Source organism: Psammomys obesus, unplaced genomic scaffold (assembly GCF_907164565.1).
Source record: "Psammomys obesus unplaced genomic scaffold, mPsaObe1.curated_primary_1811, whole genome shotgun sequence".
NCBI classification, from domain to species: Eukaryota; Metazoa; Chordata; class Mammalia; order Rodentia; family Muridae; genus Psammomys; species Psammomys obesus.
Genome location: NW_026590062.1, coordinates 26906844 through 26920004, shown reverse-complemented (window position 1 = coordinate 26920004; position 13161 = coordinate 26906844). Strand labels below are relative to the sequence as shown.

The following is a 13161-nucleotide window of genomic DNA, read 5'->3' as shown; positions in this document are numbered from 1 at the left end:
CGAGTGGGGGAATTCATGAGCTGTACTCACTCCCCATTAGCGCGCCTCTCACCCTCTTATTGGCATGTTCATCAGCGCAGGCCAGGTTTCAGGCCAGCTCTGGGCACCGAGAGGTCATCAGGCAGGAGATCCCTTGGGGAACTTCCGCCCCATCCTGGCTGTGTTTTCCAGATCATAACGCAGTTAGCAGAAGCTGTCATTGTGTATCTGACTGGAGGTTTTAGGGTTTCCCCCACAAGGCAATTTTGCAGAGCACACCCCAAGGGGTCCATGGATATAAAGTGAAACAGCTCAAATAGACTTAGAAATGAAATGATTTTCTGTTTGCCATATGAGGTTTGTGATTGCCTGTCAAAAAGCATTGCTTCTTTTGCCTTTATGGCCAAGTTCAATTTCTTATTTAGTGGTAACTAAAGGGGCATTTAGGACCCAGCAGCAAGGACTTCCCAATCAATGAGCAAATCCATCCCTCATCCACTATGTACCTCTCCCAGGATGCTTATGTTGCAACCTCACTTGGTGCTCAGATACCAGTCATGTGACCTTGCCAGACTGTATCCTCTTCCCCCCATGAATCTCCACATCTCCCCCTTTCTCTCATTTCTCCCTAGCCCTGCAGAAGAGAACACTGCAAGCTCTACCTTAGCAGGTTGGCTCTCCAGCTCTGTGATATATCGCTCTTCCTGTGAAAAATGTAACTCTATCGTTTTAACACAATAAGAGCAAATGCCCTTGATAGTTACAACCCGGCCCTAGGGAACCAGACGGGCAGAGGACAAGAATGAATATCTTACCTTGTCTTAAGGATATTCAGAAACTGCAAAATTTCTGAAAACTGTATCAGTCTGAGAGCTCTTAAAAACCTCAAGCCTGGAAAGAGAAAGGAAACAGAGGTGTTATTTCCAATGCTTGGTTGTCATGCTTATGGCTTGCTGTCTGAGTTACGGCCACTCGGGTCTGCTGAAAAGCTGTGGAGGCTTTGCAAAAGATGAATGTTTCAGTACCTTGGACCTGCTGCTTCATTTTGATTTTCCACTGATTTAATCTTAGCTGGGAAATGGGCTTTCTTTTTAAACGTGAGCTGTTTGAAACCATGTTAAGGATCGAGCTAGATGAGAGGGTCCACATTAAAGATTGTCTTCCCTGGTAAGCTCTGATGTACTAAAGCCCCATCTGAGCTCCCCAGTGGTCTGGCAGAATTTGAAATATCCTGGGAACTGTGATCACTAAGGGTAACCCTTGTGCTTAGGAGCAGATTAAGAATAAATCGGATCACCTATATCTTTGAGAATTTTTTTTAATCTTTATTTTTAGCCCTGACAGAAAAGAGACTACAGCCCAGAAAGTTACCTGTGTTCTACAATATTTTATACTAAAATAAAATAGAAATAATAAAAGAAAACAAAATAAAATGGAAAAAATAAAATAAACACAAGTCGGTAAGATCCCGTGCTTCACAACTTCAGGATCACAAACGTTACTAGTTGCGTTCTCCCTGGTGCCAGCCAATCATTTTCATATCCATAGCCTCTCTTGAACAGAAGAGTTACAGCTTCCGAGTGGAGGGACAACAACCAATGAATTGCTTTGGATTCTGTTTTGTTAGTAACAGGGTGCCGTGCAGCCAGGCTGGTCATAAAAATTATTCTGTAGTAAAGGCTGGCCTTGAACTCCTGATCCTCCAGCTTCTTTCTGCCAAATGCCAGGATTGCAGAGGGACTCCACCACACCCAGCTTTTTCTTTTGTCTCTTCTCTTTTTTTTTTTTCCTCAAGGGCCACTTAGTTCTGTCTAAGTAAAAGCCATGTGAGTCAGCCATGGACCCCTTTACCACCACTCTGCAGAAGGACTCCCCAGAGGCCGTCAGCAGGCTTTGGGGCACCCGTGCCCACGGGATGTGCTCTCTCAGGCTTTCAAAAGCACCTCAAGTGCCAGGGGTGCTGCTGAGTACAGGGAGTGAGTGCACAGCTGAATGCATAGCACGAGAGCTTATTCTGTTCCCCTCCAGGGAGGCAGGGAAGGAAGGCTCATCTGTGCGGTGGAATGAGGCCATGAGATGAACCATGAGATTCACTCACTACTCCAGAGTGAAGCCTGGGGACCTTGTCCTTGGACAAAAAGTGCTCTAACTGGCCCACTGTAGAACTGTTTTGTTGTTGTTGTTGTTTTTAATTATACTTTATTTACTTTGTATCCCCCCTCTAGTTCCTTCCCTCCTCCCCTCCCAATCCATCCCTTCCTCCCCCTTCTCCACACACTCCCCTCCCCAAGTCCACTGGTATGGGAGGGTTTCTTTTTCTTCCTTCTGATCCTAGTCTGTTAGGTCTCATCAGGACTGGCTGCATTGTCTTCCTCTATGGCCTGGTAAGGCTGTTCCCCCCTCAGGGGGAGGTGATCAAAGAGCAGGCCAATCAGTTCCACAAGGAGAGCAACAGAACCAAAAAATTTGAGCACAGGGGTCTTTCCTGAGACTCATACTCCAACCAAGTACCATGCAGGGAGATAACCTAGAACCCCTGCACAGATGTAGCCCATGGCAGTTCAGTGTCCAAGTGGGTTCCATAGTAATGGGAACAGGGACTGCTTCTGACATGAACTGTTTTGATAATAAGTAAAAATGAGCCTACAATCCAGAGGTGAGAGTGCCAGGCTCACAAAGGATGAAGGAGAACATGATAATGGTTCAAAGGGAGCATTTCTCATCTGAGGAGAATTAATCATTGTGAACAGAGATGACTTTTAGGAAGCATGCTCCTACTTTGCGAAAGAGTATTTACATAGTTTTTATTAACCAGAACAGGCAGACATGAGAATCCAGGTAGGTGAAATGAAAGAGGTTTGGAAAGCTGAAAACACAGTCTTACCAGACTAATGGAAGGCTGCCTAACATTGCTGAAAGCTGAATCTGAACAGAAACTGATTCGACAAAGTGAAAAAGACACAAAATGTCAGTAAACACAATGGAGTGGGGGTCACAGAGACCCAACAGAGGCATGAAAGGGAAGTACAGACAACTCCAATGTCAGAAGATAACAGAAAATAATTTCCCAGAAATAAAAAAGGGTCAAGACTTATCTTCCTTTTGTTGTTGTTGTTGCTGTTTTCAAGTTTCAAGTATAGTCATCAAATAAACACTGATTATAAAGCATCAGTGCTGGAGGATACATTAAAACAAGAAGTGCCAAATGCTGGCATCTGAATCTTAAGTGTCCCTCTAAGTTTCACACATGCTCAGGTGAGAAAACTTGGTCCCTGGCTGTGGCACCAGTGGAAAGTAGGCCTCTGAGAGATGGGGCCTTACAGATGGAAGCCAGGCCATTAGGGGAATGTTCTAAAAGGAGATATTGGAACCCGGCCCCCTCTTCTCTCTTTTCCACTTCCCAGCCTCCATGAGATGAGCAGCTTCCTGCTACCACACACTCTGCACCATGGCACTGAACCTGAAGCAATGGCCAAATGACCATGCACTGAGACCTCCCAAACACGAGCCCAGATCCACCTTTCCTGTCTCTCGATTGTCGTAGGTATTTGGGCACAGAAGAAAAGCTAACACAAACAACACTCAGAAATTCTGGACAAACATTTTTTGACCTAAGGTTTTGGTAACCACTCAAATAGCGCTGCAACACTGAAACCAACAGCAATGCAAACAGTTTTTACTTTATTTTGTTTTTTATAATTTATTTTTTTATTCATTTTTCATCCTCGTTGTAGCCTCATCTCTCTTCCCCTCTCAGTCCTGCTCTCCCTCACTCCTCCTTTTCCCCTCACCTCTTCCTCAGAAAACGGGAGCTCCCTTTCCCATCCACCCCAGCTCGTCAATTTGCATCAGGAATATAAAGCATCAACAGCATGTGCTGTTCCCCTGTGGCCTGGTAAGGCAGTCCTGCCAGGGGAAAGTGATCAAGAAGCTAGCAAATGAGTCTTTGTCTGATACACTCCACACTTCCCTTCCTGGATGACCCACATGAAGCCTACGCTGTCCATATGCTACATCTTTGTACAGGGCCTAGGTCCAGTTCATGCATGGCCCTTGGTTGATGCTTCAGTCTCAGCAAGCCCCCCTCTGGGTCCTGGTTAGGTGGCCCTGTTGGTCTTCTTGTGGAGCTCCTTGCACCTCCAGCTTCTTTTCTCTTTCCTCCCACTTTTCCACAAGACTCCCTAAGAATCACCCAATGGTTGGCTGTGAGTCTCAGCATCTGCCTTGAGAGCTGGGTCAGACTCTTAAGTCAACAATTAATAAATGAGACCTCTTAAAACTGAAAAGCTTCTGTAAGGCAAAGAACACCGTCAATAAAAGGAAACAACAGTCTACAGATTGGGAAAAGATTTTCACCAGTCCTACATCTCACAAAGGACTAATATCCAAAATATACAATCAACTCAATAAATAAGACACCAATAAACAAAATAACCCAATTTAAAAAATGGGGTACAGAACTAAGCAGAGAATTTGTAACAGAGGAATCTCGAATGGCAGAGAAGCACTTAAAGAAATACTCAACTTCCTTAGTCATCAGGGAAATGAAAATCAAAACGACTCTGAGATCCCTTCTCACACTGGTCAGAATGGCTAAGGTCAACATCTTGAGTGACAGCTTATTCTGGCGAGGGTGTGGAGAAAGGGGAACCCTCCTCCAAGGCTGGTGGGAGTGCAAACTTGTACAGCCACTTTGGAAATCAATCTGGCACTTTCTCAGAAAATTGGGAATAGTGCCTCCTCAAGACCCAGTTATGCCATTCATGGGCATATATCCAAAATATGCTCCACCATACAACAAGGACACTTGCTCAGCTATGTTCATAGCAGCTTTATTTGTAATAGCCAGAATTTGGAAACAACCCAGATGTCCCTCAACAGAAGAATGAATAAAGAAACTGTGGCACATTTACATAATAAAATACTACTCAGCTATTAAAAACAAAGAAATCATGAAGTTTGCAGGCAAATGAATGGAATTAGAAAAGAACATCCTGAGTGAGGAAACCCAGACCCAGACGCAGAAACACATACACACACACACACACACACACACGGTATGTGTGTTTTTCAGTTATAAGGGGATTTTAGCCATATAGTACAAGATAAGCATGCTATGAGCCATAGACCCAAAGAGGATAAATAACAAGGAGGATCCAAGACAGGATATATAAATCTCACTTAGAAAAAGAGATAGGATAGACAGAAGTAGTGGCTGAAGAGAGGGAACAAGGTGGGAGAGAAGGCACAGAGAGTTAAGTGGGTAGAGAACAGACCTGGGGATAGCAAAGGTGAGCAGACAGAAGGAGTGTGGAAAATGGAGAGATGGAGGGTGCGGGGATCTCTGTGACGAGCAGGAGACCTAAGTCAGGGCAGGCTCCTGGGAGGATATGATGGAGACTCAAGCAGAGGCTCCTGGTAGCAGAGACTGCAGAGACTGAAGAGGACACTTTTTAACTAATTTAGCTTCCCAGGAGAGGGAGTGGAATTTCAACCCACCCACAAAAACATCAATCCCAAATTTACCCCCTGCATAAAAGATGTGCAGGGATAAAGACAGAACAGATAGAGCAGAGATTGAGGGGATGCCCAACCAATGCCTGGCCCAACCAAAAAACCCACCCTACGGACAGTGCCAACACCTGACACTCTGAACTTACAGCTTACAGAGCCTGACAGAGTTTTCCTCTGAGAGGCGATACGCAGCAGCACCTCAAAACAAAAAAAAACATTTTTAAATATTCTATCTTTGTTTTCTCAGGTTATGCAAAGCAGTCAATTAACCAATCAACCAATAAATCAAAGACATTAAATTAGGTCAGAGGTAAAGGGTTGGAGAGTAAGTTTCAGACTTTAAGCTACCCAGTGACCCCACAGTGCCATGTGATAAAGTGACCAACACAGAGCATGGAGTAGCCAGCTGGGATAGACTCACAGTGCCCGGCAGCTGTTTCCAGCTTAGCTCCACACAATGTTTGTGTGCACACATGGACATGCATATGAATGTACATATATATGGAACCAAAAGTACAATACTGCTGCCCTAAACTTTGAAGTGACCTTTTTCTTTCTATTCCTAAATGCTGGTGTTTCTAGATCGCCACATATCATTGGCAATCTACAAACATATGATACAATAAAGGATTTGCTTCAGTGGAGGTAGGTAAGTATGAAGCTAGGAATACAAGGAATGGAGAGGGCACAGAGCCTACCTAGATCATGGTTAGCTTTAACTTCAACTTGACAAAGTTAGAGTCCTCTGAGAAGGGGGAACTCAGATGAAGAATTGCCCAGATCAGACTGGCCTAGTGCCATATCTGTGAGGCATTCTGTTAATTGTCGATTGGTGTAGAAAGGACCAGTCCACTGTGAGCAGTACAATCCCTAGGCAGGTGGGCCGGGGCTGTATAAGAAAGCAGGCTAAGCAAGCCAGAGACAGGTAAGCCAGGAAGCAGCATTCTTCCATGGCTACTGCTTACAGCTCCTTCAAGTTTCTGCCTTGACTTCCATGAATGATGGCTAAAAGTATAAATCTTTCCTTAAGTTTCTTTGGCCCATGGTGTTTATGACAACAACAGAAAGCAAACTAGGACAACCTATATCCTTGTTAGAGAAGCCTGTTCAGCCAGCTCTGAGAGTCTTCCTGATAGAAGCTATCCAGAAGATAGTGCATAACAAAGAGAAACTACGGAATTGTGGGGGTGGGGGCACTTGGGCTCTCAAGGACGTTTTCGTGGAGTGGAAAGTATAGGAAGGCATGTCCCTGCCAGAGGAAACCCAGGTACTGTGAGACCAAGATTCCTGGGAGCTGAAGAGAGAATGGCTTGTTTCTCTGAGGCCTCTAGAGGTCACTGTCTTAGCATTGAGTCTCACTAACAAAGAGAAAAAGTCCTATGTGGGATATAAACATCAGAACTTGGTCCACAGCCTAAACCCACAGTTCACAACAATTCCCTAGTGGCATCTTAATCTGGAGCTCTTGGGGTCTCTGCTCAAAATTCTCTCTTCACACAGAGAAAAGTCAAAGGCCTGTGGACGCCTAAAGTAATGCCATGCTATTATTTTAAACAAGAAATGTCCCTCACAGGCTCATGCATTTGAACATGATCCCCAGTTGGTAGTGTTGTTTGGGGAGGTTATGAGCCTTTAGGTTAAAGCCTTACTTGAAGAAGTATATCAACAGGGGCAGATTTTGGAGGTTTATAACCTCACCTGACTTTCCGTTCTTATTCTCATTCTCTCTGTCTCTGCCTCTCTTTGTCTCTCTGTATCTTTCTCTGTGTTTGTCTCTGTCTCTCTCTCTGTCTCTGTGTGTCTCTCTCTTCCTGTGCTCCCGCCTCCATGCTTTCCTTGTCTGTCTACATTATAATGGACTCCATGGCTCCAGAACCCTCTCACCTTCTCTAAGTTGCTTCTGGTCATGGCATTTTATCACAGCAGCAGCATGGTAACTAGTACACATCCCTCTTGAACTGAAAACTCCTACTTTTATCATTTATTTGTTTTGGTCTTTCTATATGCATACATGTTTGTGTGGTGAATGTATGTGTGTGTCATGTGTGGGATCCCTGTGGCTTGCTGCCAAATCTAGCCAAATCTATTGGAGTCAGATTCAGTGACAGACCTTGTCTCAAAAAATAAGGGAGACAGCAAACTAGAAAGACACTCAACGTCAACCTCTGCCTCTATATACGTGTGCATAGATATGAATACCTGTGCACATGCACACACACACACACACACCCGATATCATTTTTAACTATTAGTAAAATAATTATGTTGAAAATAAAGCAAATTTGTATTATTGATCACCTATTTTTAATTACTTTCTCTATAAAAGCCTTGTCTTTTAAAATCTCTGCAACAGACGAGAAGAGCTAAGGATATATACTACATCATACATCATACATATATGTGAAAACAATAGAGCCAGTTTTTATACCCAAATATGTCAAATTGCACCCAAACCCCAGACTTGTGGCCACTGACCTGAACAGACATCAGCAGACCATTTCAGCTCCAAACTGGGCTTAAGGAAGCTGTGTCGGTTTTTTACTATTGTAGCAAAACATCATAGAGAAAATCAACGTTATAAAGAAAAGGCTTATTTTGGTTCAGTTCCAGAGGTGTAACCACCTGGTTCTTGGCCTGTAGTGAGCTAGTCCAACATCATGGGGTGTGTGTGGTAGAAGAAGCCGATTCAGATTACTATGTGTGTTATATAGTGTATGCATGTACGTGTCTATGGAGGTCAAAGATAGATAAACGTGTTAGTTTCTGTTCATGGACTCAATGTTGCTGTAAATAACTTGTAAACATGCAGGTATGGCTTCATTGCTTTGAAATTCTGTTCCTGTGGATAGAACATGGAGATGTAATTGGCTACATAATCTGGAGGCATTCCAGGCTCATCCAGTCAGCACAGGAATCCCCTGGACTTTGTAGATGCTCACACCCAGACTAAGTGAGTCTGAGAGGGGCTGACACAGCGTGCTCTGAAGCAGCTCTTGGCTGAGGTAGGGCTGCTGGTCAGAAGATCACATGGGGACAAGACCCTATAGGACAGCAGCTCCCACCCACCCCAGACTGCTGCATCCACAGGGTGAAGAAGAAAAGCCAGTGTTGAGTGTGTCACCAGCCCAAGATACTCTGACTTAATATTAGTCAGAGTATAGTGTGGGAACAGAACATTTTAAAGTTCATATTTTAACATGTAACCATGTTTGGGAACCTCTGGTTAAGGGTACCTTCTTCTTTGTAAACCTTCAATTTATCACTCCATATTGGCATTTATTTATGCTGCCTAAAGAAGCATGCTTTATTTCCACACCTCCCTCACAGCAAACTCCCGTTTATCTGAGTAATTGCTGAGTCACGCAAAAGCCAATAATTCACCCACTCAGCACACAACCTGCATATATAAACTCAGTTTTGAGGAACATGCTATTTAGCTGCCAGTTAAAAAGAAAAGAACAGAGTAATGTGTTATTACTTACAGCATAGAACGCTCAGCATTTTGCAGAGATTCGGTGGGGGATAGCTTTAACGGCCTGAATATAGCATTTATTATTTCATGCTGTGATTAAATATCAACAGCAATATGGATTAACAGTGATAAAAATTCTGAGTCATTTTATGAAGGCAAGTCATAGCAAAGAAAACAAACAAAATCAAGACCACAAAACTGAAAAACATACTAGTGGGCTGGTTCTAAACTTTGGAACTTCAGGCTAACAAAGAAAACCATTATAGGTGAATAACTGAGACATAAATTGAAAAATAAAGTGATCACTTCCTACTCAAAGGTCCCATACTCATTTAATTTGTTGTCTTTTCATTTAAAAACACATTTCTTACCAATAGAGGCAAGGAAGCAGAGGACAGAACCCTTCATGGTTCTCAGAAGAAATTACTTTTGCCAAGTAATAGAGATACTGAGTTGAATAGAACAAAAATAATTCCAGCAGAAATGGGATAGAAGAACCAGTAAGAAAAAACATAAAAGCAACTGATTGTCTCTATGTGCAATGAGGTTTTTTGTTAAATAATAAATAACAATAATCTAAAGTTAAAATCTCTAGGGCTAAATGGAAAATGCAGAAAGAGAGAAGCCAATAGAACAAAGAAAGAGGTGCCAACATTTGTGTCTCACTTCAAAGGAAGGTATCATGGGACATCTGTTTACCTATACATATATTCATACTCATTACTCAATAAACTATTCTTTAATAACAACTATTGAACAATTACCAAATCTGACCACATTGTGTGGCTACAAGAAATCTCACTAAATTCAAACCACACTAACCATCTAAGTTAGGTTTACTACAAATTATGAGAAAATAATGAAAGAATAAGAAAAATGAGTAAACAGAGCTGGAACTTGTGGCATATACCTTTAAGTCCAGTACTTGGGAGGCAGAGGCAAGCAAGTCTCCATGAGCAAGGGTCCAGCCTGTTCTACATAGAGAGTTCCAGGTCAGCCAGGCCTACACAGAGAAATCCTGCCTCAAAAAAGAAAGATGAAAGGAAGAAAAGAAGGATTGAATGAAGGGGGAAAGAAAGAGATAAAAGATGAGCAAACTGTAGAGAAATATTCTATTATTTAAGAATTTAGTGTGAGATAAAGAAGTAATCACAAATCAAGTGTGAAGTTAATTTTCAGGATAACTGGTCAACAGTGGGAAGGAAATTCAGTCTGTTTGTATAGTAATTGAAAATGCCTCAAGTTTAAAAAAATATAAATAATAACACACACAAAAAAACCTAAAGAATACTTTCCTTGCATGCTTACTAGATCATCTAAAACAAGTGGTAAAAAGAATGAGAAAACTTGTGAAATATCAGGTTTACAATTATGAAATAAGATCAAATTTCTGCAAGTTTTAAAACAAAGATTCCCAGATAAAAATTATACAATAGTGAAAACAGTGCAACAAGGATAATTTCTGAATTAGGGTTACAGTTCAATAGTAGAACACATATGCAGCATGTGCAAGGCCCTTGGCTAAATCCTTACCACTCCAAACAAGTTATTTGTTAAAAATAATTTCTTTGAATGTAAAAAGTACTCTCTACCCAAAATATGGAAACAGAAGATCATAGAACAGAAAAGAGAACTAGGAAAAAACTATTGAATCAATTATATTTGATGGAAGGGAAAGACATTGTAACCCATGTAAAACTCAAATCAAAACATACCAAAGACTTAAATGTAGAGCCAAGATAAGAACCACCCATGTTCCAGTGTGGATGGATAGATTTTAAGGAGGTCCATGTCCACAGTGGAATAGAATGTAGACAGAGTAGTGGAAGAAAAGCCTGTTTCCAACAATTCAGATGAACTGGGAGGATATGAAGATAACCCAGATGAGAAGAGATAAATATTGCCTGGTCTCACTCATTCACTGAACCTGAAAGAGTCAATCTCATAGAACTGGAGAGTAGACAGATGGTTCCAGGGGCTGGGGAAGCTGATTGAGAAGCAACTGGTATTATGCAGCCCTCAGATGTAAAATTTCAGCTAGTCAAGAGGAATCAGTTCAAAAGACACATCGTACAATGTGCTGACTATAATCAATGCATCTGCTGTAAAGATGCTTTTGAAAGTTTAAAGAATAAAGGGAATGGAAACTACTCAAAATGCAGTAACTGCTATATTTATTACACATCATAACTAGCAATACACGAGTTTTGATTAGGGAGATGAATCTGCAATGACATACATAGTCTTATAATTTGAGGGTAGAATTACAAATTGATAAAAAAAAACCTTTTTAGAAGCAATTTGATACTATGAATCAAACTAAATCCATTTCTAGTAACGAAGACCAAAATGTTATAACAAATACTATAGGAGCAAAGATGTTCATTGCAAAATTATGCATTAAGGAAAGCAGAAAGCATCTTAGCATTACAAGTAGGCCTCTTTAAGTATAGCATAACTTCTTTACAGACATTATAACAAGAAACATGACTGTAGTGTTAAGTTGCGGGAGGACATAGGAATCAGAATGGCAGGTACCAGGATCTAGGGAGGGCAAAATCAGGAACTGTGCAATTTCTACCTGCACTCGAAATACTGAGCCTTACACCCACGGGCAAGCGCAGGTCTCAGCCCTCATCAAAGAAGCTCTCTTTGCAGCAGACAGAGACCACTACAGAAAACCACAACCGGTCAAACTACAGAGAACAACCAATCATGGGGTTCCTGCGACCAATGCATACAACACAATTCCTGCACTCAAGGCTCACTCAGAGGGAACCACAGAAAAGGAGATGGAAAAATTGTAAGAGCCAGAGGACCCAGGAAGTCTGCTATGATATTATGCTTCTTAGTTTCTTATGTTTCTATACCCGTTATGCCTCAACAATATGGATTTCTAAACAGAGCATGAACCAACAATAATAGTAGATATGCTAACGAGAACTAGAGAATCCCAAGGGGCCCCAGATGAAGAACTACAGGCAACCAATGACCGCTGAGAAAGGGAAAATTAGTCTTCCAAGTGATAAGTCCTGAAATCATAATCATACAAGTTACACCAAGTGGACTGACTCATCAGGCGGTATTTACATGTTTATGCATTTGTGCATATAAGCAACAATAGCAATAAAAGAAAAAGAGGCCGTGAAAGGGGGCAGGGGGAGGTATGTGGAAGGGCCTAGACCGAGGAAAGGGACAGGGGGGAAATGTTGTGATCGTATCTTAATAAAATATATCAAAAAGAATTTGATCTTTGGAAGATATTCTAGACATCTGTTGGTAACAATGCAAAGCACTACTGAACTAACCATACACTTAGAAGTGGTTAAGGCTGTTAGATTTTAAGTTCTACATTCTTTAGCACCACAAGTTTTCAAGGGGTTAGGGAAATGACTCAGTAGGTAAAAAGGTTTGCTGGGCAAATGTGAGTACCCACATAAAAGCCAGCTGTGGCCACACTCAGGCTCCTGGAAGCACAGTGCTGTGGGAGGCAGAGACAGGAGGCTCTCTGGGGCTGGTCAGCCTGGCCAGTTTCAGCGAGGGACCCTCTCTCAAAAGTAGAAAGCGGAGAGCAATAGCATAGGATACTTGACACCCTCCCCTGGCCTCCTGGGAGCACCTCACACCTGCACATGCATATCACACACACACATAAACCGCACCTACAAATGTGTGTTTACACTTAATTTTGAAAGGTTCATTTTTATTTTTAATTATGTGTAAGTAATGTGTGTGTCTGCATGTAGGTATATTTAAATGAGTGCAGCTACCTGGGAAAGTCAGAAGAGGGCGACAGACCTTCTGGAGCTGGAGTTTAAGGCAGCTGTGGTTCATGAGGTGACCCACATAAGTGGTGGGAACTGAATTTTGGTCTGCTGCAAGAGCGGTACATGCTCTTAACTTCTGAGCCATCTCTCCAGATGCTCAATCAATTAATTATAAAAAGCTTTTTGAAGTAGCAACTTGGATATGTTTTTTCAAAAAGACAAAAATGTGAACACAAACACATATTTCCTAAGTAAAACTATACAATATAAATATATAAAAATTAAAAGTTACATAAAATGAAAATCATTATTTTGTATTGGTTATATAGGTAATAAGTTGTATTACCTATTACCTGTACAAGATTAGGCGTAGGTTTTTTGTGATTTTTGTTTTGGATTTTGATTTTGGTTTTTAGATTTTACATTTTC

General features: G+C 41.7%; 1 protein-coding gene across 5 annotated transcripts in view; it reads right to left on the bottom strand.

Annotated features, from left to right (window-relative positions):
* Kcnma1 (potassium calcium-activated channel subfamily M alpha 1) overlaps positions 1-13161 on the bottom strand; it is a 680238-nt gene that overhangs the window by 230525 nt on the left and 436552 nt on the right. For all 5 annotated transcript variants that reach the window (XM_055605732.1, XM_055605733.1, XM_055605734.1 and 2 more), the window contains exon 6: positions 795-870. In XM_055605732.1, coding sequence (XP_055461707.1) covers positions 795-870 — 76 coding nt within the window. The remainder of the gene's footprint in view (positions 1-794; positions 871-13161) is intronic.